General features: G+C 37.3%; 1 protein-coding gene across 1 annotated transcript in view; it reads right to left on the bottom strand.

Annotated features, from left to right (window-relative positions):
• Positions 1-793: 793 nt before the first annotated feature.
• LOC123547428 (uncharacterized) overlaps positions 794-27,804 on the bottom strand; it is a 59,489-nt gene continuing 32,478 nt past the window's right edge. Inside the window, exon 5 of the mRNA XM_045334532.2 lies at positions 794-12,107. Within this exon, the coding sequence (XP_045190467.2) occupies positions 10,378-12,107 (1,730 nt within the window). The 3' untranslated portion in view covers positions 794-10,377. The remainder of the gene's footprint in view (positions 12,108-27,804) is intronic.

Below are 27,804 nucleotides of genomic sequence, written 5' to 3'. Positions count from 1 at the left end.
ATTAATGGATTGTATATTTACTAATTTTGGCGGTAACCGCCGCCCATAGTATAGCTCAAAGAATAGCAATCCGACATAAAAGTAAAGACAATATATGCGCATGTGCACTTGATGGTGATGAGGTATACTAAGTTTAATTTGGAAGTGTGATGGACAAACGGACAGTTCAAACATATCCCATCCGGTTCTTCGACACCAGGGGCATGGTGTTTACGTAAGTTAGACTGGACCTCTGTATGCCATTTTATTAAATTCAGGCGACTGTGGTGACAAAATAGGACTTTTATTATTATACCAGATTTATATAGCGCCCTTTTCGTGATAAACACGTTCAAAGGCGCTTTACATATAGCAAACGCAGCCATACAGGGCGCGAAATTCATCCTCTACTAGTACAGACACAGAGCGAAAGAGTGAGATAAAGCCCCCAGAACAGCTAGAGAGAAATCCTTTTCAGATACAGACTTGTCCGGCTAACTTAGCCTAGCTCTTGCGAATAGACAGTCTGGTTCTTTAACGTGTCCGGTGTATAGCACTGATACACGCGAAGCCGTCTTTGCTGGGAAGAACCAGTACAGGCCTCTAAGTTAGAAATATCTAGCATCTCAGAAATTTCCAGTGCCTGGACCGGGATTCGAACCCCGGACCTCTGGATTGACAGTCAAGCGTGTTACCACTAGACCGACGGCCAACGTTTGATACAGTGGTGGAATTTGGTGTCTGTATACCACAAGGATACTACTGAAAGGCATCACAATGTAGACGGACTTTCAAGTCTCGGATGGAGAAAGCAAACACGTACATTTTTAATATGAAATCAACATTCTCACATAAGCATTACTGGTTAAAAATATCATATCATAAAGATATCACAAAGGACAGTCTATAACAGTTATCACACAAGTCATATAAAACTGATATTATACCATTTATAATACCCTGCTAAATTTCTAAAATGCACTAGTTTATCATTTAATTTGGACAGTACCATTTATTATTCGAAGGGGTGTTCATTGAAAATTTATTGATTGAATAGCGACCAGTGCAGACCTTGCACTGGTCGCAAAGGCAAAATAGGCTAAAGGTTTATTTTTAGTTTACATTAACGAAAAACGAAATAATTACAACTATTCAAATTGATCTGATTTTAATTTCAGGACAGCAAAATGAATGAAAAAACAGAGTGGCTCCAAGTTTATACATGTTGCCAAAAAGCACAGATTGAAGGTAATGTTTTAAAGAATACTTATAAGATGCCAACAAAAATACTCATAAATAAAAAGAAATATTTAGAAAATTATGGCCAATCCTTTGATGCCCTCTTGAGCAGATCAAAAGTGGATCTTAATTTTCGTCTCATTCTAAGAAATGTATTGGTAAACTGGCAGGTGTACAAAACAACTGAAAAGTCCTTCACCCTGATTGATACTCAAGCACTTTAGGAAATATCATATTCATATTAACCCTTATCATGCAAAACACGATTGATTCTGCCTTTGCAACCAGTAAAGATCATGATCAGCCTGCACATGCGTGCAGTCTGATCATGATCTGCACTGTTAGCCATTCAGTCAGTATTTTTTGGTAAGCACTCCTTTTAACAGAACTTTAATGGTACTGACCAAATTGAAAGATGGACAAGTTCATTATAGAAATTTAGCAGGGTAAGAGTTAACAGAAGAATGTCTCCTAATTAACTAGCTAATTCATAAACTTCAATCCTCTTTTTTTCTAATTCTTGATCAGATCAAACTGATAAAATCACAGAAATATATATGCACAACGATTTTATAGTAAGAGATGGACATATGGTCAACTCTGTGAATATAGCTGTTAACTCCTGAATATAGCAGTTAACTGCTTTCGAATAATCTTATCTGCTTTCTATATTAACCCTTATCATGCTGGAAACAATTGATTTTGCATTTGCGACCAGTGTAGTTCATGATCAGACTGCACATCAAATTGTGCAGTCTGATCAAGATCTGCACTGTTCGCCATTCAGTCAGTATCTTTTTGGTAAGCACCTCTTTTAACAGTTAATGGTACTGTTCATTATAGAAATTAAGCAGGGTAAGGGTTAAGGTGACAAATAAGTTCCTAAGAACACTATAAACACAATTAAAGTTCTATTTACATGCATTTTACAAGTACAATTTATTTATACAAAGATACAAACAGCTCAAAACAACAACAAATGTTATACAGGCGAGTGATTTCCTTTTTTTTCCTTTTAAGTTTTATCTTTTGTAACATGTTCACTTCAAACATAAAATCAAGCATTCATAATGTACATGCAATTAATAAGTTAAACATGACACATACAAGGTAATTAACCTTAAGCCTGCTGGCTGCAAATGATTTTGCCTTTGCGACCAGTGCAGACCAAGATCAACCTGCACATCGTGCAGGCTGATCATGGTCTGCACTATTCGCTATTCAATCAGTAAATTTTCAGTGAACACCCCTTCAAACTAGAAAATGCTTTTGTAAAAAAGCGCATGTCTCCCCCAATGCAAAGTCCTATAGGCAAGAAGTCAATAGGGGTCAGGAGCGAAAGTCAAAGAGACACTGATGGTTGGCTGCAATAGGGATCATCTACTTGGCATGTCCAGTCATCCCGCTAAATTTCAACACTCTTGGCCTAGTGGTTCTCAAGTCCGTGTTCAGGCTCCTGTGACCTTGACCTTTGATCAAGTGACCTCAAAATAAATAGGGGTCATCTACTCTGCATGTCCAATCATCCTCTTAAGTTTCAACATCGTAGGTCAAGTGGTTCTCAAGTTATTTTCAAAAAATGATTTTACATGAACAGGCCCCTGTGACCTTGCCCTTTAATAGACTGACCCCAAAATCAATATGGGGTCATCTACTCTGCATGTTCAATCATCCTATGAAGTTTCAACATTCTGGGTCAAGTGGTTCTCAAGTTATTGATCGGAAATGGTTATCAATGTTCAGGCCTCTGTGACCTTGACCTTTAACGGAGTGACCCCAAAAACAATAGGGGTAATTTACTCTGCATGAACAATCATCCTATGAAGTTTCAACATTCTGGGTCGAGAGGTTCTCAAGTTATTGACCGGAAATGGTTTTCCATGTTCAGGCCCGTGTGGCCTTGACCTTTAACAGAGTGACCCTAAAATCGTTAGGGGTCATCTACTCTGCATGACCAATCATCCTATGAAGTTTCATCATTCTGGGTCTTGTGGTTCTCAAGTTACTGACCGGAAATGGTTTTCAATGTTCAGGCTCCTGTGACCTGGACCTTTCACAGAGTGACCCCAAAATCGTTAGGGGTCATCTACTCTGCATGACCAATCATCCTATTAAGTTTCAACATTCTGGGTCAAGTGGTTCTCAAGTTACTGACCGGAAATGGTTTTCAATGTTCAGGCTCCTGTGACCTTGACCTTTAATGGAGTGACCCCAAAATCGATAGGGGTCATCTACTTTGCATGTACAATCATCCTATGAAGTTTCAACATTCTGGGTCAAGTGGTTCTCTAGTTATTGATCGGAAATGGTTTTCCATGTTCAGGCCCCTGTGACCTTGAACTTTGACGGAGTGACCCAAAAATCAATAGGGGTCATCTACACTTCATGACCAATCATCCTATGAAGTTTCAACATTCTGGGTCAAGTGGTTCTCTAGTTATTGATTGGAAATGGTTTTCAATGTTCAGGCCCCTGTGACCTTGACCTTTAATGGAGTGACCCCAAAATCGATAGGGGTCATCTACTTTGCATGTACAATCATCCTATGAAGTTTCAACATTCTGGGTAAAGTGGTTCTCTAGTTATTGATCGGAAGTGGTTTTCCATGTTCAGGCCCCTGTGACCTTGACCTTTAATGGAGTGACCCCAAAATCAATAGGGGTCATCTACTCTTCATGACCAATCACCCTATGAAGTTTCAACATTCTGGGTCAAGTGGTTCTCTAGTTATTGATCGGAAATGGTTTTCAATGTTCAGGCCCCTGTGACCTTGACCTTTGACGGAGTGACCCCAAAAACAATAGGGGTCGTCTACTCCAGCAGCCCTACAACCCTATGAAGTTTGAAGGTTCTAGGTCAAATGGTTCTCCAGTTATTGCTCGGAAATGAAGTGTGACGTACGGACGGACGGTAGGACGGACGGATGGACAGGGCAAAAACAATATGTCTCCTGGGGGAGACATAATAATAAGTGGAACTGCTCAAATTGAATGATGGATGGGTCCATTTTAGAAATTATGCAGGGTAAAGGTTCAATGAGATAACATGTATCCTCAAAACACATTATTGTTTGGGATCTTCAGAAGTGTTCAATTAGATGATAGGGCAATAAACAGATTACACTCTCTCTTATTGTTCATCATTTCCTGATAAACATTGAAGGCAGACAGTAACCTAAACATATTGCACTATTTTATAAAAAAAAGAAAAAGAAAAAGCACCACAGGTTACACCACTAAAACACTATTACTACATAAAAATGTCAGGAATGTATAAAAGCACACAAAGAACTTGAAATTTCCACCAACATTATACCCTGCAACATCAGCAAAATTAAACAAATTTGTTAAAGCTTCTTTAACAAATTCACTGAAATTAATTAAGCAAAATGGTTAACATAGAATTTGTTTCCAACAAAATTGTAAAATTTCATCATTTTCTATTTCATTAAAGCTGTACTGTATACATTGTTTCTATATTCTGTGCACTTGTGGAGAATACATATTTCAGGATCAATTTTATGTAATATTACATAATGATTAACAAGACTATCACTACTGATGCATTGTACACCCACTTGGACATGAAATTGTTCATGATAGTAAAATGAGTGTATAAAAAATACAGAAAATAGAAAAATTACAAATGGCAAGGGCAACTAGAAAACAATGCAACTGATTTAAATATTATGGACTATTCCATATCAAATGAAACTTTTTTTCTGATCAAGTCTGTCTTATATGTACAGTATTCACACAAATTTGAAATATTAGTATGCAAACTAAAGGAAAATAGTGCAAGAAATAGAAAATACTATAAAGGGAAGTAATTCACTGGGGGCATTTACATTTCATGGTAATGACTTACCACAATCACTGCATGCTGCTACATTATGACAGTATAGCTTATGCTTATAATCCATATTCATCCCTTTAATTTTTTTAAAATGGCAAATAAAAAAGAACAATATAACATAATCAAATAAATTTGATACAAAGCATTAAACAGATCAAATGTCCATTTACAAGGTTGTATCCATATAAAATACTGAGTGTATAAATAAACATTACTATGGAATCATTAATAATCTAAGGGGACGATTTTCATGGATATCAAGGTAGCATCAGTCCCCTCACCGCCCAAAACAAATATTAGCTACCAACACACAATTACAACAGTACCAAAAAGGTCCTAAGTCACTCCCCTGAAATTGACTATTTGACCTTAAATATACAGTCACACTGAATAAACATTACTATGAGATCATTAATAATCATAGGGGAATGATTTTCATGGATATCAAGGTTGCATAAATTACACCAACAATTACAAGAGTACCAAAATGGTCCCAAGTCGCTCACCTGAAATTGACTATTTGACTTTAAATATACGTATGACACTCTGAATTAATAGTTAAGCTCAAAAAACAAAACTGCGAAAGTGACTCCATTTGAACAAATTTGAGATAGGACCTTACAAAGATGCAACAAACCAAATTTAATGAAGATCTGGCAGAAAAGCCATTAAAATATTTTTCTTTTTAACTTTAATGTACCCTTAAAGGGGTCAAGTGCACCTACATATTTGAAGAAATTTAACAGAGGACTCTATAAAAATGCTATACACCAAGTCTGAAGAAGATCCATCCAGTGCTTAAAAGTTGTTAGAAGGTATTTCTGTTGTTTTTTTAGCTCTAACGGTCCCTAAAGGGTGCCAAATGCACCCACTGGAAAAAAATCTGGAAGATAACCTAACAATGATGCTACAAACTAAACAAATTTTGAGGATTCATCAAGCGGTTCAAAAGCAACAAGAGCTGTCACTTATGGTGACAAATGCCCCCATAGCGCCTTGACGTTTGAGCTGGTGACCTTGACGTTTGACCTGGTGACCCCAAAGTCAATAGGGGTCGTGTACTCAATATGTACTATCAGCATGTGAAGATTGAAGGTCCTGGGTGCAGTGGTTCACGAGTAAAGTGCCTTCATGCAAAAAGTTAACATTGGCCCCTGTGACCTTGACCTTTGACCTGGTGACCCCAAAGTCAATAGGGGTCGTGTACTCAATAAGTACTATCAGCATGTGAAGTTTGAAGGTCCTGGGTGCAGTGGTTCGCGAATAAAGTGCCTTCATGCAAAAAGTTAACATTGGCCCCTGTCTTGTGACCTTGAACTTTGACCTGGTGACCCAAAAGTCAGTAGGGATCGTGTACTCAATGAGTACTATCAGCATGTGAAGTTTGAAGGTCCTGGGTGCAGTGGTTCGCGAGTAAAGTGCCTTCATGCAAAAAGTGAACGTTGGCCCATGTGACCTTGACCTTTGACCTGGTGACCCCAAAGTCAGTAGCGGTCGTGTACTCAATGAGTACTATCAGCATGTGAAGTTTGAAGGTCCTGGGTGCAGTGGTTCGCGAGTAAAGTGCCTTCATGCAAAAAAGTAACGATGGCCCCTGTGACATTGTCTATGACCTGGTGACCCCAAAGTCAGTAGGGGTCCTGTACTCAATGAGTACTATCAGCAAGTGAAGTTTGAAGGTCCTGGGTGCAGTGGTTCACGAGTAAAGTGCCTTCATGCAAAAAGTTAACGTTGGCCCCTGTGACCTTGACCTTTGACCTGGTGACCCCAAAGTCAGTAGGGGTCGTGTACTCAATGAGTACTATCAGCATGTGAAGTTTGAAGGTCCTGGGTGCAGTGGTTTGCGAGTAAAGTGCCTTCATGCAAAAAGATAACGTTGGCCCCTGTGACCTTGATCTTTGACCTGGTGATCCCAAAGATTTTTTAGAAAATGTTGACAGACGCACAACAAATGACGGACACTGAGCAGTCAGAAAAGCTCACCATGAGCCTTTGGCTCAGGTGAGCTAAAAAGGTGTTTCTATGATTTAATTTAGTAATCAGTTATTGGCCTCAAGCAATTCAGCTTTGAACTTAAGTTAACAGGGGTTTCCAATGATTTAACCTAGTTACCTAGTATTTGACCTCTGATAACCAAGTTTCATACTTGACCTAGATTTTATAGAGACTAATATTCTGACAAAGTTGTAAGAAGCTCAAAAATCAATAGGGGTCATCTGCTGGTCATGAACAAATTCCGTATCAACTTCCATGATCCTAGGCCCAAGCATTCTCAAGTTATCATTCGGAAACCGTTCAACTGTTCCTGGTCACTGTGACCTTGATCTTTGACCTACTGATCTCAAAATTGAAAGATACATATGCAGGTTATGATCAACCACCCTATCAACTTTCATGACCCTAGGCCTAAGCATTCTTGAGTTATCATCCAGAAACCGTTTAACTGTTCCGGGTCACTGTGACCTTGACATCTGACCTACTACCTTCAAAATCAATAGGGGTCATCTGCTGGACATGATCAACCTCCCTATCAACTTTCATGATCCTAGGCCCAAGCGTTCTTGAGTTATCATCCGGAAACCGATTGGTCTAAAACCCGACAAACCGACATAACGATCGACCGACATCTGCATAACAATATATCCCTCCTTTGAAGATGGGTATAAAAAGTAGTCATTTTCCCTGTGGTGTAGATAAGTAGCTGGACAAATATCTTGAGAATAATTTGCTGTTGTTTTGATATAGAAATAAGTAAATTATTTTTTTTACAAATCTTAGTGTTCAGTGTTGTTACATTTTCTGGTCCTTTGCGATCATGGAGTACATTCAATACCTGTGTAATAGAGTTCTGCTTAAGCCGATGCTAGGGGCATGAGAGGTGTTGCAATTTCTATTACCACTCATGAACAGACTCAATCAAACCGAGTCGGCTATTATTCTACTTGGTTGCATTCTGTGCTTCCAAAGGATCTTCTTGTGGATTTTATCTTTTATCATCGTTAATCTTTCCAACAGCACATTAAAAACAAGAGTTCCGCCAAACGGGGCAATATACGCCCGAAGGGTTATATCAGAGGATGGGAGCAAAATTTAAAGAACTTGACAGTTGAAGCCCAAAGGACAGGAACAACAAAGGGAAGAATTTCCAAAAAAAATTTTAAGTCCACAAAAACAATTCAAAGTCCACAAAAAATCCTTACCAGGTACAGATATGTCAAAATACACCTAAAAATTGGTGGTACCATCCATGTTGTACCACAGAAAAATGGTTTCAGTTTTTTTCCTACAGCCAATAATAAAAAAAGTTACAAAATAGGCTATTTATAGTAACATAAAAGGGAAGAAATTCAAATTTTTTTATTGTACGTGAACAAAAAAGGGATCTGCCCAATAAAAACAAGAACATCGCAATGCAGAGCAATATACACACGAAACAAAGTCATATGGCCTTTGACCCCTAAGAGTGACCTTGACCTTGAAGCAAGCCGTCCGAAACATGCACTCTGCACATCAACTTGATGTGGTGAACATTTGTGTCAAGTTTCTTCAAAATCCTTAAAGGGTTCAAGAGTTACAGAGTGGACACGAAATTGCTAACAGACGGACGGACACCGGGGGTATAACATAATACGTCCCTTCGGGCTTATAATAACCCAAGTTTCAAAAGCAGCTATGAAAGCAAGAGAAGCTAACTCTGGATAACTAGAAATTCACAAATTCTTGATAATTCAAACAGATTTTGAACAAAACTAGAGCTGTCTTTGAAGGTGATGAATGTACCCCTAACCACCCCCTGCCCCCAGCATGCACTGACACAGTACACTGCAATTTGACACACACAACATTGCATAATTATGTGAACTGTATGTATATGGACTCTATGTATATAGTATAGTAACAAAAAAACAAAGTTCCATAACTCTGCAGAATATTTTTCTGAAAGAACCTGACATGCACAAGTAGGGTTGGTACTGATCACTCGTGTGAAATTTCATTAAATAGTATATTAACAAAAAAACAAAGTCCCATAACTGTGCAGAATGATTTTCTGAAAGAACCTAATATGCACCATGCAGAACTAGGGTTGGTACTGATCACTTGTGTGAAGTTTCTTTAGATTGTGTGCATGGGTTCAGGAGATTGAGCGTGCACAAGATTGCATATGCAGACTATGTATATAGCATAGTAACAAAAGCCAAAGTCCCATAACTGTGCAGAATTTTTTTTCTGAAAGAACCTAACATGCACCATGCACAGCTAGGGTTGGTACTGATCACTTGTGTGAAGTTTCATTAAATTGTGTGCATGGGTTCTGGAGATTAAGCACGCACAAGATTGCATATGCAGACTCTATGTATATAGTACAGTAACAAAAAACAAAGTTCTTACTGATCACTTGTGTGAAGTTTCATTAAAATGTCAGGGAGATGAGGACAGTTGGTGAGCACAAGATTGTGTCTACGGACAGACAACCTGAAACCAGTATATCCCCACTTACAGCTTCGTTGTTCGTGTGGTAAAATTAGCACAAAAAAAGCCCTGATTTATGTCATCAGCAAAAAATGAAATATGTAGTTTTATTACTTCTTCCCAACATGATACCTTAACAAATTAAAGCTATTAGGCATGCCCCATACTAACTCAATACCACTATGTGACCATAGGAAGTTTTGTAAACACAGGTGAGGTTAATGTAAATGTAAACTTAATGTAAATACAGTCTTGAGAAAGTGTTTTTAATAGAAACGAAGAACAAACATCTAAATGATGGGATACAATGATCACCTGAATAACACTTAACTGAAGTGATTATTAATGAAGTGGTTATTATATATGTCTGGAAACTGGTCCTGTCTGGATACTGGTTCCCAACCAGTACCATGTATTTTTTAGTATTATTTACATTTTGTTTATTAAAAACCAGAATTTCTGTGTACTTTAAAATCATCAATGTTGTGTAAGTCTATGAAATTAGATCCTAATGAACAAATAAAACTCCCATTCTTTGATCTTCAAACCACAAATCCATATCCCCTTTGACCTTTTGACTTTTGGGTCTAGGTTTTGCACACATCATATGACACATCATCTTGTTCTAAGTGCAACACCTCTCCCGCCCCCTAGCACCAGATAAAGTGGAATTCCATTGCATAGATATTGAATTACACTCCAGTTTTCTTCTTTCTTTAACCGTATTATAGATAATGAATGGACTCCATGATCCATGATCAGAAAATATAACAACACTTTTTACAAATGTGTACATAGTTTTAAATGATTCTTTTAGACCAAATTCCTTGGGTCTTAATCTGATAAGTTATTTCTATAGATGACTACATCAGACACTTCATTTTCTTCGACAGTCAGACTGCTTTGTAAAGACTCTGTGTTCACTGTCACTATTTCACCTTTTGTGCTGTTATATGACACAGACTCAATAACTGCTGTGTTAAATGTCACAGGTTCTGAACATGCTGTTGTGCTCCCTATAACAGCTCGCTCACTTGACATGTTTCTTCCAACAGTGTCACAAACTTCTTTAAATTTGTGCACTTGGTTACTTGCACTTTCTGGAAAATCCAGAGACAATGGTCCTCTTCTTGTTAGTTCCATCTCCTCATTACCAGTATGCTGAAGAGTCAGATTTGACTGATCAAGCTGTTGGTCCAATAGCTGATTTGTTAACAATGGCTGTTCAGCTTTGTCATCTCTTGTACCTGTTTCTCCATTCATAGAAACTGCTTCTTCATTTCTTGAAAGATTCCAGTCAAATTTAAAACTTCCTGTAGGATCTTCAAAACTATTGTTAATCTCTACACCAAAACTATTGTTAATCTCTACACCAGGACTACTAAATGATATGTCATGTCCTGGCAACTTCTTTTCAGCCTTCTTTTCAATGCTGTTTAGTTCTTTTGAGTAATTTGTTTCTTCTGGAGCAGCCTGCTTATCATCCTCCAGCGAATGGTCTACATAGTGTTCTATACTATTAAAAATGGCTTTTGTTGTAGGTTTTTTTCTTTTTCCTTCAACAGGCAAAGATGATGATGCAGAAATACCAGATATAGAAGATTCTCTTGAATCTGGTGGATCACACTGACTGATAATGTCACTAATGTTCTGCCCAGTTCCCAATATCTTTTCTTCGTCAAAATCCATTTTTGACCACTCGCATGTCCGCAGACCAGTTATGTGCTTCGAATGATGTAAAAGATTTTCAGAATTGTCTACAACTGCATTCATTTCTGCCAATCTCTCAGAACATTCTGTTTTTTCTACTTTGAAATTGTGAGTAATTCCATCCTCTTTTGAAATCCATTTGGCAACTTTTTCAACACTACCTGCAGGGCTTTCTGCATTTCCTGGTTCATCACCTGTATTATTGATGTTGGACGAGTGATGATTGACTGACCTTTTGTCATCTCCAGAATCAAGGTCATTCATGTAACTGCTATTGGGCATGCTGTCGTATGTCGAATTTTCGGTATTCGAACAACAATTCGAGACAGATCTACCCAGGTTATTTGTCTCTGCTTGAATTTGGAAACCTTCACTGTCATTATTGGTTTGTCCAGAGGAAGTTGGCCTCAATTCTTGTACAATTTTTGTGTTGCCAGGACACACTTCATTTGGGCTTTGCCTGATTGGAATATGCCTGTTTCTTGCAACATCCAACACACTTTTGTCAGTTCCAGAAATCTTTTCAGTGGGCATGTTAATATTAGGATTATTACGGGTTCTGCCATCTACAACTTTATTTCTCTCTTGGTCTGAAAGTCCTGCCCCACCTTGAGAAAAAGTACCTACTTCTGGAGAAACATCTCTTTCTTCTCGTCCCTCGAACTTAACACCGGTCTTTCTTTCCAACTCCCGAAGAATATATTCCATTCTGAGGTCATGAAATATTTCCATGATAACCCCAAGTGTCACTGGATTGGATTCCATCGGTATCCAACGTTCTAAAAAAGCCAATGTTAAACTTTCTCCTGGTGGCACCTGAGCTGTTATCTCACTTGTTTCTCCAATATCAAAACCTGCAAAAAGAGGTAATACTGAAGTTATAAGCATACAAACAATACGGCCAGTAATTCAGCAAAAAATCTGGGTTTCATTGGATTTAACATCACACCAAAACAAATGTAGGTCATATGGTGTGATTTCCAGCTTTCGACCATTGAGGAAGATCCCTGGTTCTTTAAGAAAACCAGCTGGATGGATCTTGTGTTTTGCCCAATTATAAACTTAGTAAACAAGAGGGCCATGATGGCCCTATATCGCTCACCTGAGTACCATTGCTGTTAATGATAAGGTCAAGTTTTGACATAGATCACATAGGCATATACATTAAATATGATCAGGATAAATATTTTCTTGTAACAGTCCCTTTTGACCTATGGGTCACTAGTCAGGGCCAATCTCCAAACCATGATTGAGGGTCCTAGGCTCAAATGCTGCATTTTTGTACTAGCATGACTATTCCTTACCCTGGAAGACATAAATAACATTTATAACCAATTGTATTAGATGCTGCTGAGGTATATTCATTTACATAAAATAAAGAGAGGTAATTTGTCATAAATTCAGTCAAAAGTTATCTACCCTGATTGTCCGAGTCCATCTGATGGCATAAATGAAATTTCAAATCAGTATCTTCATTGGTTACTGAGATACACCTATTTTAATTTGAAACAAAGGCAGGTAATTTGAAATAAAATCGGTCCATAGTTATCTACCCTGATTGTCTCAGTCCAACTTATGACAATAATGAATTTTCAAATGAGTCTTATAAATACATACTGAGATAAATCCATTTTTTATTAAAATCAGGGGAGGTAATCATGTATTGGTATATGCATGTAGAAGAGTACAAGCCTTTATAACAATACATTAGAAAAGTATTCATACTGATAAGCGTTCAATCAAGAGTCATCTAACATGACTATTTCTTACCATGGAATACATAAATAATGTTTCAAACCAATCTCATTAGAAGCTGCTAAGGTATATTCATTTACATAAACAAGAGGGTCATGAAGGCCCTGTATTGCTCACCTGATCTATTGACCTAAAGATCATCAAGATTAACATTCTGACCAAGTTTCATTAAGATATGGTCATAAATGTGGCCTCTAAAGTGTTAACTATCTTTTCCTTTGATCTGACCCAGTGACCTAGTTTTTGATTCCACATGACACAGATACGAACTTGACCTAAAGATCATCAAGATTAACATTCTGACTAAGTTTCATGAAGATACAGTCATAAATGTGGCCTCTACAGTGTTAACAAGCTTTTCCTTTGATTTGACCTAGTGACCTAGTTTTTGATCCCAGATGACAAAATATCAAACTCGTCCAAGATTGTATTGAGGGTAACATTCTGACTAAAATTCATTACGATTGTGCCAAAATTGTGACCTCTAGACTGTTAACAAGCTTTTCCTTTGATTTGACCTAGTGACCTAGTTTTTGATCCCACCTGACCCAGATTAAAACGTGACCTAGAGATTATCAAGATTAACATTCTGACCAAGTTTCATTAAGATATGATCATAAAAGTGGCCTCTACAGTGAAAACTAGCTTTTCCTTTGATCTGACCTGGTGACCTAGTTTTTGACCCTACATGACCCTGATTCAAACTGGACCTTGAGAGCATCAAGATTAACATTCTGACCAAGTTTCATGAAGATAGTCATAAATGTGGCCTCTACAGTGTTAACAAGCTTTTCCTTTGATCTGACCCGGTGACCTAGTTTTTGACCCCAGTTGACCCAATATCTAACTCGACCAAGATTTTATTGAGGGTAACATTCTGACCAAGTTTCATTAAGATTGGGCCAAAATTGTGACCTCTAGAGTGTTAACAAGCTTTTCCTTTGGTTTGACCTGGTGGCCTAGTTTTTGACCCCAGATGATCCAATATCGAACTCGTTCAAGATTTTATTAAGGGTAACATTCGGACCAAGTTTCATTAAGATTGGGTCAAAATTGTGACCTCTAGAGTGTTAACAAGCTTTATGTTTGATTTGGCCTGGTGACCTAATTTTTGACCCCAGGTGACCCAATATCGAACTCGTTCAAGATTTTATTGAGGGTAACATTCTGACCAAGTTTCATTAAGATTGGGCCAAAATTGTGACCTCTAGTGTTAACAAATTTTCCTTCGATTTGACCTGGTGACCTAGTTTTTGACCCCAGATGACCAAATATCGAACTCATCCAAGATTTATTGAGAGTAACATTCGACGGACGGCGGACGGACGGACGATGACGGACACAGGGCGATCACAAAAGCTCACATTTGAGCACTTTGTGCTCAGGTGAGTTAAAAAAACAGGGAGGTAATTTGTCATAAATTCAGTCAATATGTACCTACACTGATTGTCCAAGTCCATGTGATGGCATAAACGAAATTTCAGATCAGTATCTTCATTAGTTACAGAGATATACCCATTTTAATTTGAAATAAAGGGAGGTAATTTGATATAAAATCAGTCCATAGTTATCAACCCTGATTGTCTCAGTCCAACTAGTGACAATAATGAAATTTCAGATGAGTCCTATAACTACTTACTTATACAAATCCATTATGATTAAAATCGAGGTGGTGGTGTGGGGGGGGGGGGTAATCAGATATAAAATAAGTGCATAGTGTCTAAGTCAACCTGATGATGTACATTAAGTTTCAAAACCAATACCATCAATAGTTGCAGAAATATAACCATTTTATGGATGAGTGCTGACCTTGACCTCAATGTGTAACCTTGACCTTCAAGCAACGGGAACCGATACCTTATTGTGATTAAAGTTCTGTGCATGATTTTCTAAAGTTGAATGCAAAATGTGGCATCTATCATGTTCACAAGGTAAAAATTAACATATTTTGGCACTTTCAATGTTCATTCAGGGGCCATAACTCTAGAACCTATGATTGGATCTGACAGGTTAGGGTCAGAGTTAATTTGCAAGTTTGTATCAAATCAAACCATAAATGAAGTCTCTATATGGCTGCAAAAGCCAAAATAGCAAAATTTGGCCCTTTAAGGGGCCATAACTCTGGAACCCATAATGGGATCTAGCCAGTTTTCAGAAGGAACCAAGATATTATGCCAATACAAGTTATGTGCAAGTTCGATAAAAGCTGATTGCAAGATGTGGTCTCTATTGTGTTCTAAAGCCAAAAATAGCAAATTTAGCCCATAAAGGGGCTATAACTCTGGAACCCATGATGGGATCTGGCCAGTTTTCTAAAGGAACCAAGATATTATGCCAATACAAGTTGTGTGCAAGTCTGATTAAAGTTGATTGCAAAATGTGGTCTCTATCATGTTCACAAGCAAATTTTGGCCCTTTAAGGGGCCATAACTCTAACCCATGATGGGATCTGGCCAGTTTTCGAAAGGAACTAAGATATTATGCCAATACAAGTTGTGTGCAAGTTTGATTAAAGTTGAGTGCAAAATGTGGTCTCTATCGTGTTCACAAGCCAAAAATAGTAAATTTTGGCCCATAACTCTGGAACCCATGATGGGATCTGGCCAGTTTTCGAAAGGAACCGAGATATTATGCCAATACAATTTGTGTGCAAGTTTGATTAAAATTGATTGCAAACTGTAGTCTCTATCGTGTTCACAAGAAATTGTGAACGGGCGACCTACGGATGAACGACGGACGAGGGGCGATCACAAAAGCTCACCTTGTCACTATGTGACAGGTGAGCTAAAAAGATGGATACTGTAAATTTGGTTTTTCCCATCACTTTATTTTTTTTTAAATTTAATCATTTGAAGTTTTTTTGAACTATTAAAAAATGTGTTTAAAAACAGGTTTTACATGAAAAGGGTTTCCACAAATTAGGAGAACTATATTTCCCTGACTTTTCCGACCAAAATCAATTTTCACTGACCATTTTCATTTTTTGTAAGTTGCCAAACTTCTTCAGTTACGTTAACAAGATTTATTTGTAAATATTGGCCTCCTGCCTTTTTGTGATTGTAGCATACACCAAGACCAGCCTACACATACATGCAGTCTAATCTTGGTCTGCACTATTTGTATATTATTAATGTTTTGCTCAAGGAATTTGCTTTTTTGTGTTGGGTATAAATCACACTGACACAATTATAGGTCATATGGCAACTTTCCAGCTTTCATGCATTATTTCATCACAAGCGAGGAGCAAGTGATTTGAAGTCAGCGACATTAAGTACTCGGCAAAGGAAGCCCCTTGCTCAAGGAATGTGATAAAATGCAAACGGAAAGACTAAAATGAGCATGTGGAAGTGTCTATTTAACAAATTTAGCAATCAAGGAGTTAAAATGATTTAAGTGCAGTTATAAATGAAAGTAATAAATTAATATTTAAGTCTAACAGAATGCATGCAGAGGATTTTGATATGATAGCACCAATTTTTAAACTATATTACTTAAATCAAAGCGCTGAAAGCACAGAAAGGTTGAAACCTTTCAGTATGCTGTTAACAAATTATAATCTGAAGAAATACATGTTGTTCTGGGAAGAAGTGTGTATGTAGCCTTCACTTTCAAAGGAACTGGTATTAAAGGAATGAAGGTAGTTATTCGCCGGATATGCCACTGTGGTCTACTCAACTGTAGTCCATATTAGTACATAGTGCAACTTTCCCGACTAGTAAAGGCTATTTTCATGTCAAATATCAGCTTTATTGGTGCTCGATTGTAAAGAAGAATTCTGCTGATGTTTATAAGCTACGTGACCATGGCTTGACTCCCATAGGTAGCCATGTGCATCTCCTCAGATCTTTTTCTACACAAAGAGCTAGGTTTAACATGTAATAAAGTAGTAAAATATATCTCCGATATCGATCTAGAATCTGAGCAGACGGTGTAATGAGAAAAATAGAGAGTAAGTCAATGTCTGTACACCCTGAACAATGAGAACAATGGAGGGTATGTCAACGAAGCCTAAACAAAGGCACTGGTGACGGACTCTCTTAGGTATGACTTAATCAGTAGCAGACGATGTTTTCTAAACCATGTTTATTCAACAGTAACTACAAAATCATTGTGTACATAAATGCGCTCCCGGTGTTCCCAAACTGCGCATATCATTTAAGAAAGATAAAACAAACAAAAACGTCATTGTGGTCCTACTGCTCATAAGGTTATCAGACTATTCTCCAATTAATCAGATCTCCAGCAGTTCAACTCCAATATTATTAATGTCTGCTATGTGTCAAGTTTTTTTTATAATTGTAAGTTGAAGCGTATTTCCAAGAATTACTAAGTTGTGGTGATAAATTAGTAAATCAAAAGAATTATCAAGCGTAAATTAGAAGGATATGAAAATAATATCGTAGAATTAGACGACTACAGGCAATGCACATCGTACAGTACCATGCACTTACTGCAGCCACAACACCCAGAAAAGTTCAACTCCAAGAATTCAACACCTCAAAAGTTCAACTCCAAGATGATTCTCACAGTAATCATGTCTCCAAGATTATAAATTTGCTCAACTCCCAAGACTATCAATGTTTGCCAGGTTTCAAGTTGTATGTTATAGCGTTTCGAAAAATAACGAACAAATCTACAGTTGGCAGCGGGCTATATCAATAACAAATAATATATATTTTTGACGTAATCAAGCTACTTTCTACATTCACCAGTCTATTGTACATATAATATTTGAGTAAATGTTTTCTTGACAAAACGTTATGTATTAAATAAATAAGGCTAATAATTAAGAATAGCCATTGTGTCGACTTCCACAAAACAAAACCACAATTTTCAGATATACAGAATAATGTTTTGACAAATAAGGATCATGGATTCCTTCTTTTATTCTTAACTATAAGCTAGAAGACATATTTTTAAAAGTATTTCCATGTAGCTAGGTTGAAAGTATCTAGTAGAATATAAAAATCTAATTATTTTTTTTCAAAATTCAACATGATATCACATAATACACCAACTTTCACAATTCTTGGAGCACAGGTTGTATAATTCTACACATTTATGTGAAATCAACTTCTAGTTTAGCCGACTCTAGCAATACAATGTATTGATGTCACGACTTAATCATGACACCAATACATTAAAAGTGTTGCAACCCCACTTCTTTAATTCATGGGTTGTTGCCTTTAAACTCCGCTACCTTGTTAAAAACTTTTCGACAAACGACCGACCCTGCTAAAACAACAGTAGAAGTCAGTGGGATCCACCAAACGGGAAACTGGACCTATCTACCCCAAAATCCTGCTGTTGTTTCTTCCGCAATTTTCAGATAAAACAAGAGCTGTCACTAATGGTGACAAATGCCCCCGCAGCGTCTTGACCTTTGACCTGGTGACCCCAAAGTCAGTAGGGGTGGTGTACTCAATAAGTACTATCAGCATGTGAAGTTTAGAGGTCCTGGGTGAAGTGGTTCGCATGTAAAGTGCCTTCATGCAAAAAGATAACGTTGGCCCCTGTAACCTTGACCTTTGACCTGGTGACCCCAAAGTCAGTAGGGGTGGTGTACTCAATAAGTACTATCAGCATGTGAAGTTTAGAGGTCCTGGGTGAAGTGGTTCGCATGTAAAGTGCCTTCATGCAAAAAGATAACGTTGGCCCCTGTAACCTTGACCTTTGACCTGGTGACCCCAAAGTCAGTAGGAGTGGTGTACTCAATAAGTACTATCAGCACGTGAAGTCTGAAGGTCCTGGGTGCAGTGGTTCGCGAGTAAAATGCCTTCATGCAAAAAGTTAACGTTGGCCCCTGTGACCTTGACCTTTGACCTGGTGACCCCAAAGTCAGTAGGAGTGGTGTACTCAATAAGTACTAACAGCATGTGAAGCTTGAAGGTCCTGGGTGAAGTGGTTCGTGAGTAAAGTGCCTTCATGCAAAAAGTTAACGTTGGCCCCTGTGACCTTGACCTTTGACCTGGTGACCCCAAAGTCAGTAGGGGTCGTGTACTCAATAAGTACTAACAGCATGTGAAGTTTGAAGGTCCTGGGTGCAGTGGTTCGCGAGTAAAGTGCCTTCATGCAAAAAGTTAACGTTGGCCCCTGTGACCTTGACCTTTGACCTGGTGACCCCAAAGTCAGTAGGGGTGGTGTACTCAATAAGTACTATCAGCATGTGAAGTTTGAAGGTCCTGGGTGCAGTGGTTCGCGAGTAAAGTGCCTTCATGCAAAAAGTTACAATGGTCTTTATCAAAGCTGTACTAAAATAGGAAAACTTTAAGAACAAAGGGAAGTAATTCAAAAATCTAGTCCATTTTTAGACGAAATCAAACAGTTTCTTATATAGCAAACTCCTAAGCAGTGATCTCCCTTGCCACTCGAAGACAAGAAAAAGACCATGTTAACCTTTGACTTCTAAGTGTGACCTTGACCTTGGAGCTAGGGGTCTGGGTCCTGCGAATGACATGTCATCTCATTATAGGGAACATTTATGCCAAGTAATTTTAAAATCCCTTCAGGGATGGCAGAGTTATGGACTCGACAAGAAACAGACCATGGCAGAGTTATGAACTGGACACCTGTTAACCTTTGACTTCTTTGACCTTGACCTTGGAGCTAGGGGGTCTGGGTCTTGCGCATGACACATCGTTATGGTAAACATTTATGCCAAGTTATTTCAAAATCCCTTCATGGATGGTAGAGTTATGGACCGGACAAGAAATTACACGGACGCATGGACGGACAGTGCGATTTTCATATACCCACCTTCGATCATAGGACTTACGAAAGAACAGAAATATACTATCTTTAATGAGAAAAATTTGAAGAAACTGCCCTAGCATTCAAACTACATGTTTTTATTGATCATCAGCCTGAAATGATAAGATTCCCTGACTTTTATTGAAATTTGAAAATTCACTGACCAAATTCAAAATTCCCTGATAATACTTCCCGGCAGTCAAAATTCCAGAAGTTTCCATGGAATGTCTTTGAATTTCCATGGAAGTCTGGACTCTGGAGTATTCGGACAAACTTTCCGGAGCTTGATATGGAATACTGCGGAAAAATGTCCAGGGATTTCCGGAGAACTTTCCATGGACAATTTTCCAGAGTGATTCCACGGACGTCCGTGAACAATTTTCCGGAGTTATTCCGCAGTCGTCCAGGAAGTTCTGCTGACAGTATTATTCAATAGCAATAAATGTGATTTACAGACTTTTTTGCAGTACATGTATAGTGAGCAATAACACTTCAGTACAAGCAATATGATTTTATTGCATGTGATCACTTTTGTAGTTTTAAACACTATATGATATATAAGAAAAAGGAAAATGAATCTTTGCCAGTTAAAAGTGACCGATTAGATTATATTTTAAGCATATACATAGTTTCGAACAAAGATTAGTTACACTTAAATAATGATGAAATCATTCAAAGAAAGTACCTAAAGATATCTGTTTTCATATATGCATATTATTTATAAAATTTTTGTGAAGCCTTTGGTTATACTTTAGCATTCACTGTTTTATGCTATATAATGACTGATGTACAAATATACATGCATGTGTTAATTAGCATAATTACAAATGTATGTATTGTTTCATTGGTCATTTATGTAAACAAAACTTACTTGAGCAATTTCAAGAATCCTCAATATTAACTTTGAACTGAATTACCTCACACAATAAAGTTTCACTAATTTTTACACAACTTGTTAACATAGACTTCCAGTTACACATTTTGAAAATTCCTCTGTAAGATCAGTTCATCTAATTGGTTGAGCTGGATCACATGGTATTCCCAGTCTGATGCTAATTGTTTTCTGATGTGTTTAGAATCCCTTAGAAAATGACAGAGTTATTTTCCAGAGTTAAATGACCAGAATTTTTTCAAAGTGCTACATTTCCGCAGTGTCGATTAATATTCAATTTGCAATCACTCTGGACATGTTATATAACAGGTGACTTTTCCTGACTATTCCATGGAAAGTACCTACATTCCATGGAAGTTTTGCATTCGTCCGCAATTTTTCCACAGTTACTCTGGAATATATACAGCCGGGTTTGACCTTGAAAAAAATCAAAGCCCTCCCCTGCCCCCTCACTCCACCAACTTTTTTGCTGACCATAGAAACCCTGACCTTTTTTATATTCCTTTTTTGCACTGCTAAGAAAAACAGCATAGTGCACATTGGCCAATCTATAGAAGTCATTTAACGTCTTTATCCCAAATAAACAAAAAAAAAACTGAATCAAATAATTTTCTTATCTTATGTCACACATGTTTTAATCCTCCGCATGCTAAAAACTGGACCCAAGACATAAATATTTTTCCATACACAATTTCATTTTTGGTATATGACGTCATTTTAATGTGTATCACACTAATAAGGTTCATTAACTGTGATATTTTCACTTTTATCAGAACTAAATAAAGAATTTATATCATCAATATAAGAGTGGATGTTTATATAAGAGAAACATTATTAACTTTGCATCAAAAAATGTGCACTCTGTGTTTTTGTAGAACAATACTGGGCTCCTTTAGTTGCACAATATCTCTTATACAAAACTTGTGTATTTTTCTCCAAACAAAACTAGTAGCCTATGAATATAATCTTATTTTGTAACAGGGGCTGGTTTGTGAGTAACATTCCTGTTTAGCATTTCTTACCTTACATTTATGGGCTTCCATGGCCGAGATTGCTGAGTTTGAATCACTTGCCCCTCACAGATGCGGGTTCGAGCTTCACCTGAGGCATAGAATTCTTCATTTGAGGAAGCAAACTAGCTGGCTTCCGCAAGGTTGACGGTTCTACCCAGGTGCCCGCCCGTAATGAAATAATGCAAGGAGGGGCACCTGGGGGTCTTGCTCCACAATCAAATATTGGAAAGTTCCCGTATGACCTTTAATTGTGTCAGTGCAAGGTTAAACCAAACAAAAACAAAATTCCTACCTACCTAACAACTTTGGACTCGGTAAAAAACAAGAGCTGTCCATAAGACAGCCAAGCTCGACTATTCGAAATATTGTCACAGAAGCAGGAAAATATTACCCAAAAAGGTTAAATATCAAAAGAGTTTTAAGTTCAAAAGGGGGAATAATTTGACCAAAATGCATATCAGTTATGGGACTTGCTGCTATCAACTAGTTTTATAACTCCGAAGGCACATGTTAAGTTTCAATTCAATATCTGCATTAGTTTTGGAGATAGAAACTTGCATGTAAAACTTTAACCAGAATTTTCAAAGTCCAAAAGGGGGCATAATTTGCCCAAAATACATGCCAGAGTTATGGGACTTGACCCAGTGAGGTTGGTAATTGATCTAGAAAAAGAAAAAATAAGTTTCAAATCTATATGCCTTTTAGTAATAGCTGTATGTACTTGCATGCAAAACTTTAACCAGAATTTTCTAAGTCCAAAAGGGGGCATAATTTGGCCAAAATGAAGGTCAGAGTTATGGGACTTGCTGCTATCAACTAGTTTTATAACCCCGAAGACACATGTGAAGTTTCAAATCAATATCTGCATTAGTTTTGGAGATAATAACTTGCATGTGAAACTTTAACCAAAATTTTATAAGTCTAAAAGGGGGCATAATTTGCTCAAAAAACATGTCAAAGTTATGGGACTTGACCCAGTGAGGTTGGTAATTGATCTAGAAAAAGAAAAAATAAGTTTCAAATCTATATGCCTTTTAGAAATAGCTGTATGTACTTGCACGCAAAACTTTAACCAGAATTTTCTAAGTCCAAAAGGGGGCATAATTTGGCTAAAATGAAGGTCAGAGTTATGGGACTTGCTGCTATCAATTAGATTTATAACCCCGAAGACAAATGTGAAGTTTCAAATCAATATCTGCATTAGTTTTTGAGATAGTAACTTGCATGTAAAACTTTAACCAAAATTTTCTAAGTCTAAAAGGGGGCATAATTTGCTAATATACATGTCAGAGTTATGGGTCTTGACCCAGTGAGGTTGGTAATTGATCTAGAAAAAGAAAAAAATAAGTTTCAAATCTATATGCCTTTTAGAAATAGCTGTATACTTGCACGCAAAACTTTAACCAGATTTTTCTAAGTCCAAAAGGGGGCATAATTTGGCCAAAATGAAGGTCAGAGTTATGGGACTTGCTGCTATCAACTAGTTTTATAACCCCGAAGACACATGTGAAGTTTCAAATCAATATCTGCATTAGTTTTAGAGATAGTAACTTGCATGTAAAACTTTAACCAAAATTTTCTAAGTCCAAAAGGGGGCATAATTTGCTCAAAATACATGTCAGAGTTATGGGACTTGACCCAGAGAGGTTGGTAATTGACCTAGAAAAAGAAAAAATAAGTTTCAAAGCTATATGCCTTTAACTGATGGCTGTATGTACTTGCATGTAAAAACTTAACCAAGGTGTGACGCCGACGCCGACGCCAGGGTGAGTAGAATATCTAGACTATTCTTTGAATAGTCGGGCTAAAAATGCAAACCAGAAAGGAATTCTCATTTCTGACGTAACCTACAATCTTAAGATATTTGGAATAACAAGCAAATTTAGTGAACTGGTATCCCCTGCCGAATGGGATAAAGGTTTTACCCTTGGAGAAGCATTTTCTGCCTGCAAAAAGCACTTAAATGCAATTGAATTTCAGTCTTTTTGAAAACTACCCATTCTAAATCATTTATAGAAACTGTTTTTCTAAATTTAGTAACAATGACATTGACCTATCCTACCAAAAAATGAAAAAAAAAGACTTCTCAAGAGAGGTCTCAATGAAAGTTTCTTATTTACCAAGTTAGATCTTCTTACCTCATTCCTAAATGAAGTTATCGTGAGAAAACCACTTGTCTATTTTAAGCAACAATGATCTGACCTTGGCCTAAGCAACCCAAAATACATCTAAAACCATGGTCTCCATGCAATTTCCTAAATTCCAAGTTTGGACGCAATACCCTACTCCTTACAAAAGTTACTGAGCAGAAACAATTTTATATTTTTAGTAACAACAACATTGACCTTGACCCCAGTGACCAAAACACATATTATAAAACAGTTTCCAAGAAAGCTATATACAGGTATGTACTAAGCTTGGTCACAATATCCAATAGCAACAAGAGCTCGTCGAACACGAAATGCCCCCCTTGATGCATTCAGTAATTGCACAAGGAACAGAAATTATTTGCTCACTGTTAACAAAAGTTCTACTGTTCTGGCTTAATGTGACCTTGACTTTTAACCTACGGACCTCAAAATCAACAGGGGTCATCTGCTGGTCATGATCAACCTCCCTATTAAGTTTCGTGATCCTAGGCCCAAGAGTTCTCAAGGTATCGTCCGGAAAGGGTTTAACTGTTCCGGGTCAATGTGATCTTGACCTTTGGCCTACTGACCTCAGAATCTATATGGGTCATTTACTGGTCATGACCAACCCCCCTAGCAAGTTTCATGATCCTAGGCCCAAGCGTTCTCAAGTAATTGTCTGAAAACTGTTTAAATGTTTACGGGTCACTGTAACCTTGACCTACTGACCTCCAAATCAATACAGGTCATCTGCTGGTCATGATGAACCTCTCTGTCATCTTTCATGACCTTGGCCTTAGCGTTCTCAAGTTATCGTCCAGAAACCTTTTAACTGTTCCTGGCCAATGTGACCTTGAACTTTGACCTAATGACCTCAAAATCAATAGGGGTCATCTGCTAATCATGACCAATCTCCCTATCCATTTTCCTGATCCTAGGCCCAAGCATTCTTGAGTTATCGCCCGGAAACCGTCTTACTGTTCCTGGTCACTGTGACCTTGACCTTTGACCTAATAATCTCAAAATCAATAGGGGTCATCTGCTGGTGATGACCAACATCCCTATCAACTTTCACGATTCTAGGCCCAAGCAATTTTGAATTATCATCCGGAAACCATTTAACTGCTCCGGGTCACTGTGACCTTGATCTTTGACATACTGACCTCAAAATCAATAGGGGTCATCTGCTGGTCATGATCAACCTCCCTATCAACTTTCATGATCCTAGGCCCAAGCATTCTTGAGTTATCATTCAATATATCTGTAACTTACAGGGCCGCATTTCTCTACAGCATTTAACATTTCTACCATGTGTTATTGAAATCCATTTAAATCATGTCTGAGATATGACTCCTGACGGACAGAAAATGGACCATTTATGTCTACATATACAAGTACAAAAGGTCATAAATCTTGTCTTCCTCCAGCAATCCACTTGCAGGGCTGCATTTCTTTATAGCAGTTATAATTAACATTGCTGCAATGTTTTATTGAAATCCTACTAACCAATTCTGAGAAATGAGACTCCGGACGGACAAAATGTGGAATAAAGACACTGTATATGTAATATATAATGCGAGCTTGTATCCTAGCAGATCTCACGTATGGGAAAGTCAACTGTTCTGAATTTAGTTATCTCTTAATGGAAACTATCTCTATATATTCAATGTATCCTCGAGATCCAGTTAACTTTCAGAGAGAGAAAATATAGCTTCTCTGGCCCCAATCAGTTAAAAAGACTAAAATGTCACTACTGATTTATGAGACATGAAAACAGAGATTTGTGTATATATATGCAAATGCTGAACCAGTACGAATGTGTTGTACAATTCGGGCTCGTATATAAAGCAGCATCGAAACTAACCTTATTGGGTTAGTGGACTTGCTGTGGCATGTACCTGTTTGTTTGTACTGCTAGGCGCTTTGCCGTAATTGGTCTGGTATATTGTGGTGATGATTTAGTTCGTATAAATTCTCTCAAATACTACTATATATATATATATATAATTGCATTATGCAAAGGGCCATAAATCTTGTCTTCCACAACCAGTCTAAATGAAACTTACTCTATACCATGACATAGATATGGTTACAGACGGATAGACAATGCCAAAACTATATCCATCTGCCTTCGGCAGGGGATAAAAACTAACAGTGTATAAAATGTGGACAGATCCCTGAGTAAGAGGAACATGATGGCCCTAGACTGCTCACAGGAATACACATTCAGAGTATGATCCGAGAGGAAGAAATTACTGGTATATATCAATAGCTGATGTATGATAAAACAATTATTTTTTGCTGAAACAAGGGCATTTAACTTAAGATAATTGGTTCTACCGTGCCTATTATACAACTTGACAAAAGTTTATTGATATTTGTTTTATGTATGGTTAGGACTGATAAAAATTAAGTTGTTAAGAATGTTAGGGTGGTTAAATAAATGCAATTAAATAATTCTTAGACCATGCTGTCAGATTAGGTCTGCAATGAAGTATGACTGATGACTGGTCTATCATTCAATTTGGGCATTATCATTCAAAGGGATGTTCACTGAAAATTTACTGTCTGAATTGTGAACAGTGCAGACCATGATCAGCCTGCATAGACGTGCAGACTGATCTAATGGTTTGCACTGGTCGCAAAGGCAAAATAACTTGCCTTCAGCAGGCTAAAGGTTAAATATCATTAGGATTGGCCATCATGATCACATAGACATACGCTTTAAATATCATAAGGATAAATATTTTTTGGAACAGTCCCTTTAGACCTGTGGCTCACATACTAGTCATAACCAATCTCCATACCAAGTTTGAGGGTCCTTGGCTTAAATGCTGCATTTTTGTTCTAGCATTACTATTCCTTACCCTGGAAGACTTAAATAACATTTAAAACCAATCTCATTAGATGCTGCTGAGGTATATTCATTTACATAAAACAAAGGGAGGTAATTTGTCATAAATTCAGTCAAAAGTTATCTACCCTGATTTCCCGAGTCCATCTGATGGCATAAATGACATTTCTAATCAGTATCTTCATTGGTTACTGAGATATAGTAGTTGCAACTTGACCGCGATGGTTGACCTTAGGCTGATTATTCATAACGATTATTTCATTGTAGAAATAAGGGGTGCTTAGGGTAGCTGTGTACATTTATATGGAATTAGTTTGTATACAGTACAATATCAAAGTATGTACACTTACATTTGGTGAGTTAAAACTTTCCAATACACTTACAATTTATATTTACACAAATTTATACTTCCATTTTTTCCCGTGCACTCGTGTTTTTTCAACACATTTATGAATGCAAAGAGATGAAGCGTTTTCGTACACTCATTTTCAATAATAGGTTGTGCCTCATTATGTATTGTAATACAAAGGTCAACCATCAGGGGTCAAGTGGTGTCCACTATAATACACCCATTTTAATTTGAAACAAAGGGAGGTAATTTGACATAAAATTATTCCATAATTATCTACCCAGATTGTCTCAGTCCAGCTAATGACAATAATGAAATTTCAAGTCAGATAAATACTTATTGAGATAATTCCATTTTTATTAAAATCAGGGGAGGTAATCATGCATTGGTATATGCATGTAGAAGATATAGTTTACAAGCCTTTACAACAATATATTAGAAAAGTAAGTAAAAGTAGGAATTTCTTACCATGGAAGACATAAATAATGTTTCAAACCAATCTCATTAGAAGCTGCATATTCATTTACATAAAAGATAAAGGGAGGTAATTTGTCATAAATTCAGTCAAGATGTATCTTCACTGACTGTCCAAGTTCATGTGATGGCATAAATAAAATTTCAGATCAGTATCTTCATTAGTTACGGAGATATACCCATTTTAAGTTTAAATAAAGGTAGGTAATTTGAAATAAAATCAGTCTATAGTTATCTACCCTGATTGTCTGAGTCCAACTAACGACAATAATGAAATTCAAAAGAGTCCTGTAAGTACTTACTGATACAAATTCACTTTGATTAAAATCAGGGTA

The sequence above is a fragment of the Mercenaria mercenaria genome, chromosome 9 (assembly GCF_021730395.1).
Source record: "Mercenaria mercenaria strain notata chromosome 9, MADL_Memer_1, whole genome shotgun sequence".
Classification (NCBI taxonomy): Eukaryota; Metazoa; Mollusca; class Bivalvia; order Venerida; family Veneridae; genus Mercenaria; species Mercenaria mercenaria.
The sequence above is the reverse complement of the archived record's forward strand: the minus strand, read 5'-3'. Positions and strand labels throughout refer to the sequence as shown.